We start from the raw sequence: 7,511 nt of genomic DNA, 5'->3' as shown, positions 1-7,511 counted from the left end.
TTCATTCTTTCAGGATTCGACACATGAAAGACAATGAAGAATCTCTTACGAATTTCACACGAGAAACGTCGGATGTTACAGTTATCAAGCTTTCATTATATATCTCGAGCACCGAAACTACACACGCTCGTATAGCTGAAACGGAAAGGCATACCCATATGCGATGATAAGACGCGTGACAAAAAGGATGCGAGTGGCGATCGCCGCCGCCACTCTCCCGTCTCTCCTGCTGCGCGCGATGCGTGTATTTTTAGAAATATTTTGCCGGGCGGGGGTGGTTCCGTGGATATACAGCGAACTTCGATTCCACCACGACACGCGCGAGAAGGGAAGGATTTTATTGAATGATACGCCGACATACCATGACCCAGTCGTATGAGCTCCTCGGGACAAAGGTTTCTTATAGCAACGGCCACGTCTCGCGTCAAGTTTCGCGAATTTGCAGAAAGTTTCGCGGACGGGGGGACAAATCCAGCGCTCGACTCCGCAGTCCGCGGAGAAAATTCCATTTCACTGATCTATACGAGACGCGGAAACTAACTGGGAAAACTGTTCTTCACCGGTCTGATGAGTTACGCTAGCTTGAGGTAGTTGAGAATAAGGGACACGTATATTTCTCTGCGCCGCGAGCACGGAAAAAGGATTATATGCTATGAAATTGCGAAAATATATTGCATACCTCTGCGAGAAACTAAAGGATAAAAAAATTTTCAATATCATTCATTAGTTATGTGTGGAAAATAATGCGATTAACACGTCACGTGTGATAAAATTGCATAAAATCGCACGCGATAATATAATATTTATTTTCTGTCTGCGATATAACGAATACAATGAATTATATTTAATTTTTCATTAAATTGTTTTTTACATTATTTTATTATATAACTAACAAAGTATAAAAATATGCGGGCAATGCGTCTATATACACAATGTATTTAAAGCTATACATTAAAATTGGGAATTATTGGTTCCTCGTAAGGCTAATTGCGTACGTTTTGATGGATATATAGTTAGTATTGACGGAATAATTTAATTATTGAATAGCGTTATACATTCAGACTTAATAGCTTTCATCATTTCTGGGAATAACATATTATCGAGAATAACGCGATTCGAAAAATGCGGAGTCATTACAGCATGTAAGACCTTTAATGTGGGTGGAAAAGCGGCTTTTACATCCATTCGACAATATACATATCATGTGTGCATTCATAAATGTTTCAAAAATCGTTTTTTTTCTCTAAATTAATCGCGTGTTACATCGATAAATTTTCTACAAACAGGAAATATTTACTCCACTGCATTTTTTATTTGATTTAATCCGAATCGGGTTGAAAAAAATAATATACAGTTCAGCGATTCATTGCAATGCAAGTAAAAATTCACTTGTCTTTAAATATTACTTATGTATTGTAGTATATAATTTTATATCGTTTTATATTGCACATTATTATTGTATAATACTAATTATTGTATAATAATAATTATTATTGTATATACATAATTATTGTATTACGGTGATTGTAAAAACGTGTCGAGTGAAACTTTTTGTGCAAATTATTTATAATGCGTCGCGATTTATTTATAGTATAACAACCACATGTCTTGTCTAGCGATTATACTTCTTATTTATAAATAATTGTTTATAAATAGCGATAAATAGACAGTAATATGCTTATTGAAGGATTGTACATTAAAGCCAGGTTTGATTTTTGCGAAAGTTAGAATGTAAGTAGAACCAAACTTCTGTCTTTATACCACAGAATATGACAATTGATTTTTACGAAAACTACGGCGGGCTTAGCTCTCGGGTATTTTGCGGCGGACGTGATTAAAAAGGATGTTTTGATCCTACGGCTCATCCCTTTCTAACGCTAATTAAGCGTCTTCTGGGAAATTAAATGCGTTAGGCGACGGGGGTTCTCGAGTTCTCCGCGTCTTAAATTAAAAAGAATTACTCCGCGAATAGATATAAGTACGTATCCCGTGACTTTTTAAATGAACGTCCACGGTCGTTCCCGGTAAAGCAGAAGGGCCGGGGTGAATAACTGGCGCAAAAGGAAAAAGGAGTAGGGCGGGCGGGCGGAAAGAGAGGGCTCGTCGAAACTCGAGAGAACGCGACAAATTGCATTGCGAACGACGATTACGAGAGAGGCTGATTATATTTATAATTGATACGCTATTGAGAGTACGACACGCTAGAGGAAAGCAGAAAGGTCCTCTTGAAACAGTACGATATTAATGAATTGTAAAATCGATTCACCTTTATGTCGCTCGTTCGCTCTCTTTTATTATCAATCTCGTTTCTTCGAGGGGTTTATTTGTTCTTGTAATTTTTATTCGATCACAGAAAGATAAAGACACCTCTTCTCCTTCTTAGAAAGAAGGCAGTATACGCGGCGGTCAACGACCCGGAAGAATATTTGAGAAATATCAGGCAAATTATACTATTCGTAGAATATCTTCTGGAGATGATTCTAACAGATGTCTCATGAAAGATTTCAGACGATATCAACGGAATGACGTAGATTAGACGAGAATTTAAATGTTTTAAGTGCAAATTTTTTAATAAATAATTTCTACATCTTTACACGAATATAACGGCAAATAGAATTTTTCTCCACAAATCAAATAGAAAATTTTGCATATCAAGATATTTTTATATACAATTGATAGAATTAAGTATAATTCATTCTAGCTTAAAGTTAAATAGAAAAATTATATATCCATCAATTTTTAAGGAACTAATATAAGTATTTAATTTTTTTTTAATATAATGCATAATTTCTTTCATTCATGGATCTCGATTCATAAATTCATTGCTCTACTTTCTTCTAATATGTATTACAAGAAAAAGTTTTTTATTCACTAGCCGTTTAATAATAGCCGTAAAATAAAAATATCATTGCCCTTCCCCTCATATTTTATACAGTGCGAAATAATTTACAAAAATCTTACTTGTACTCTTTTACGTCCATGATCTTCTATTAATGTCCCAGCGGCGTTCATCGTGTCAAATTAAATTTTGTTTATAAGAATGGAGATTTATGTTGTCTCATCCTTATTGGGGCAAATGACAAACATTGTTCACCCTATTCATCCCTATTGTACGCGCGCGCGAGTGAATTTCAGAAGTGAGCGATATATCGCCTTCGCCGTTATAGACACCCGGTATAAGCATAAAAGGGAGCAAAGGCGCGCGAATAAAGTCGAGGGTTGCGGCGCACGTGGAAGGAGGAGAGAGAGAGAGGACGATAGGGAAAGGGCAAACAGAGGTGGATCTTGAAAACACCCACAGGAGAAGTTGAAGTGGTAGTAAAAAGAATTACATGCTCCGACCGAGGAGAAGCTAGTCATGATTATTATTGCGATTCTTGATATTTCATCTATCGCGTTGCGAGATGATACTTCGAGCCTTCGGGAGAACGTCTTAGAAATACGCGAGAAATTAATTCAACCTCCGTGCTGCAGTTTCCTCTCCTGAATCCGTCCCTGACGGGAAAGAGGTGGCTATCGTGAGAGAAAGGGTAGGGAATGGTATCGAAACGAGGCGGGGGTGAGACGGGAAGGGAGGGACCAGCGGGAGGAAGGGGTGGGAACCTTTGGAGAGGGGAGCGAGCACGCGCGAGCGAGCGAGAGAGAGAGAGAGAGAGAGAGAGAGAGCGAGAAACTGAGCCGTGGCCGTGTATCGATCGGCCAGCAGAAAACTACCCCCTAGCAGGCGATTTCGCAGTGTGCGAGAGACCGATCACGTATACGAGAGTAGTCAGTGGGGTGCTCTCTCGCGGTGCTCGTGGGCCCACGCGGATCCCTCCTGTTCCTCACGCACGTATAGAGGCACGCATCCGCACGCGTCGTCCGGTTTTTTCAAGACGTCGACGCGATCCCAAACGTCATCGTTCGCCGTTCACGTCGGCGTGCATTTGGGGGTGTGCATCCGATTCGCGCCGGAGGGCCGAGCGCTCCGAGAGGTGAGACCAGGTCCTTGTCGGCGTAGCCTATAGCTGCAGTTTGTATTTGCAAATACCCGTTACTCGCGTTGTATTTTTGCAACGTTATCGCGCCGGCGGGTCGTTCCTCCCGGCGCGAGCGAGAATCGTCGCCGCTCGCAATTCGGTATCGTTTGCAGTGTGACGCACACGGGTCTTCCGGAGCGTCGACGTGTCGTCCCGTTCGCGGACTATGGATGGCACGAGACGCGAGGGCCGCCGCGTTGGCGTGTAGCGATTCGAGCTTCAGTGACATAGAGATCGCGATCGTTGTGCCCGGATGGGGGAGGGGGGAAGCAGGTTGTATTCTCAGTCTATGCCATCCGCTAACGCGACTGTCTTCATCTACCTGTGATCGGTCGGTCCCTCGGTTATATTTCATTTTTACCTCACGTAACACTATACTGTAGTTACCTATATCGCAGAGCCACGTTATAGCTCTCTATATAGTCCGTGCTACCATCCAGCGCTACTCACTATATAGTGTACTCTTATCCTTTTCGATATCGTGTTACCTGTTCACAGCGTTACCTTACGTTATAGTTCCTCATGTTACACTTTTACCTATCATCGGCTACATCTTATAGCCTCCCCGCAAGTTTTCACCGCAACTTTTCATCTAATCTTATCACTTACGCTTTTCTCCTCACATAAAGTTTCTAACTTGAATTTCATTATTCCAATAGGATTATTCTGCTGTTATCTTTTACGACTCCTTACATTTTGCCATTATTCGGAGTACCGCACTGCCATCTACTCTTTCAATATTACGTGTTCCTATATACTACCGTCCGTTTATTTATTATTTGCCATACAATTCTACTGCATAAGACGCAAGAATTTAATTTAAGAGTGAAAATACGGCGCTTGACGCTTAACGGTACAGTCAGCATGCTGGTGGTCAAATTATTATGTCGCTAGAAAGCCGGGACGTTAACCGTTGTTGTCGGACTGTGTCAGTAAGCCTCCATCTTCCCATCCAGTCGCCCACTTACCGAATTTCGTTCTCCTTCGCACCGGTCTATCTCGGGTAGGTCTATCTCTTTCGGTGTTTCGGGACCAATCGGGACAATCGAATCGTCGTGGCTTTAATACCCCCCTCCCTTCCCCCCCACCGCGATTATTACTAACTTAAAAAAAATCTTCCTAGATTTATTTATAAAAATATTGCGTTTATCAATACGCTCATTACTGAAAGATGATTTCGACGTTATGTCGCGGTCAATGCGTGCCATTCTGAAAGTTCACCGTAGACGCGGCGGCGTTTTAATAGAGCATTTATTCACTTCGGGGAATTTCGCCGCCGGCACGTCAACGGAGCGACCTCGATTCTACGATTGACAAGAATTACTCAGAAAGCGTTATCGGCCGATGATTTTTCGTGATCCCTGCGAGTGCGTGGTGTGTATATGTGAAAAAAGAGTTTCGGCTTAGTTCGCCTAGTTCGGCTAGTTTCGTGAGATTAATTAATCGCATGTAAGGTTCCGGCGACCTTTGGTCGCCGGAATCGTCTCGGGTCAATTATAGACTTTGCGCCTGCTTTGTAGAGCTTCTCCGGTGCTCGATACGTGTACTTTCTTAAACTTAAAAATTCACACTCCAAGAGTTTATCCAGACTTTGTAAAGCGTCGTCTACAATGATACTTATAAGATTTAAGAAAGTTGACCGAAACACAACCGATTATTCTTTTTACCTGAGATAATTGACTATGATTGATCCATTTTTTCTTAAATAAGTTTTAAATCTCATTGTAGACGCCGTTCAAGAATCATCGTTGTTGGGAACTTGTCGATCGTTCGCGATACATATAACCGTTATTTGTGTTTGACTGTTGCAGATTTACATATCATTTAAACACATCGCATTTGGAATTCCTCTATTATGTTATATTTTTAATCTTTAAGATGTTGCGCGAGAAATTTATTGATGTACGACTTGCGCTCTTATTAAAATCCGTCATGTATTTATAGATGTTTCGTTGCTCGAATTTCTTCATTACCAATATTACATTTCTATCTCGATTCGTGCGGAATTCACGCAAGAGAGCCATCAATGCGAAATATGTCACTTACTCATTAATCAAGCAAATTTCCTCTAATAGATTCATCGTTAGGTTTTGCAAATAAAATTTCCGCATTGTACTCCGTGGACATGTCCATATATGAATTTATTGATTGCAATATTGCAATATTGCCTTCATTAAGACGGCCTGCTGCTAACTCGCTATTGTTAAATCGTACCATAGATTTATCAGTCATAAATTTTTAGAATGCATACACTTCCTCTATTTTTATTGCGGGCATTTCTGCATGCCCGCCTTCGCGAGAAATCGATACGCGTAGTTGCATTAATAAGTGTACTTGCATTAACTTGCTCTAACAAGATTCCCAACATAGATATACGCTCATTGATTGGATTACGGAATGATAAAAGAAAAATTCCACGAGAGAGAGAGAGACTTGCAATCGATAGATTTAAATAAATTACAAATTTATCGACGTGCAATTATCGCTCGCCTTCGTTAGAAGATTGCAGCTTTGTGATTTGTACGCATAAATTTGATGATGTTTTTTTTTTATCCTCTCTGTAATTCAACACGGTTTAGAAGTCGCGCATGACGGATCTATCGGTGCGTGCCGTGCGTCGTTAATAAGAGCACGCATTATTTACTCTCATTAGAGCCTGTTAAGAGGTCGGGTCGGCGGCACGTTGCGACGTACGGCTTCACTGCGCGTGTGAGATCATCGCGCGAGACTCACTCACTCACTCACTCGCGATGGTCATCGCCGTCGCCTCCGCCCGGCACCTGCACACGTACACGGCCGAGCCGCACGCGAGGCGACCGGGTAGTTACATCAGCGACGAGTCATGACACTGGAAAACGCACACGACATACGGTCGATCGATAACATTCAAAATCGTCCCGTTCGCCTTGGCGAGCGGCCAGCAGCCGTCGCGATCGTAAATTCGAAACTTTCGTCCTATTTTTCCAACGTTCTCCTTCTCTCTCTCTATCTATCTGTCTATCTATCTATCTATCTCCGTTTTTTTTCCTATTTTTCCATACGAGTCTCTCTCTCTCTCTCTCTCTTTTGTCGATTTCACACGTGCAACCCGTCTGACAGTTCTCGTTTCCGTTCTGTTACAGTTCGAGACGATTTACGCGTGATCTCCGGGAGGCAACGACACGACAGCACCATGGCGTTCGCCGGGCTCAAGAAGCAGATCAACAAAGCGAATCAGGTAAGCGTTCGTCGTCGTTGGATGCGTCTTACTTCTCCGGCAACATGACAATGGATCTTTCCCGCTGCGCGGGATCAATAATATCCTCTTCCGTGCAGGAATAACTAGTCCGCCAAGATAGCGAGTTAAAAGCTTTCGCGGAGAGCGAGAAGCACGCTAAATACATAGCTTTTCGCATAGCGTCGAAGTATTTTTTTTCTGCTATTGAATAATAATAAATCAATATGCAGCGCTGACAGAAGGGATTACTTATCGTCCGAGAAGGATATCGCGGG

The 7,511-nt window shown here is 41.8% G+C and overlaps 1 protein-coding gene across 9 annotated transcripts in view; it reads left to right on the top strand.

Annotated features, from left to right (window-relative positions):
- The window catches only part of LOC105450381 (endophilin-A), a 33,569-nt gene that overhangs the window by 6,216 nt on the left and 19,842 nt on the right, over window positions 1-7,511 (top strand). For 5 of the 9 annotated variants that reach the window (XM_011690178.1, XM_011690180.1, XM_011690181.1 and 2 more), the window contains exons 1-2: window positions 3,741-3,974; window positions 7,142-7,236. In XM_011690178.1, the coding sequence (XP_011688480.1) occupies window positions 7,192-7,236 (45 nt within the window). In that variant the 5' untranslated portion in view covers window positions 3,741-3,974; window positions 7,142-7,191. Of the gene's footprint in view, window positions 1-3,740; window positions 3,975-5,298; window positions 5,394-6,857; window positions 6,955-7,141; window positions 7,237-7,511 lie in introns of those variants that run through there. The other 4 variants (XM_011690173.1, XM_011690175.1, XM_011690177.1 and 1 more) reach the window with 3 other exon arrangements.

The sequence above is a fragment of the Wasmannia auropunctata genome, unplaced genomic scaffold (genome assembly GCF_000956235.1).
Source record: "Wasmannia auropunctata unplaced genomic scaffold, wasmannia.A_1.0 LD336061.1, whole genome shotgun sequence".
Classification (NCBI taxonomy): Eukaryota; Metazoa; Arthropoda; class Insecta; order Hymenoptera; family Formicidae; genus Wasmannia; species Wasmannia auropunctata.
The sequence above is the reverse complement of the archived record's forward strand: the minus strand, read 5'-3'. Positions and strand labels throughout refer to the sequence as shown.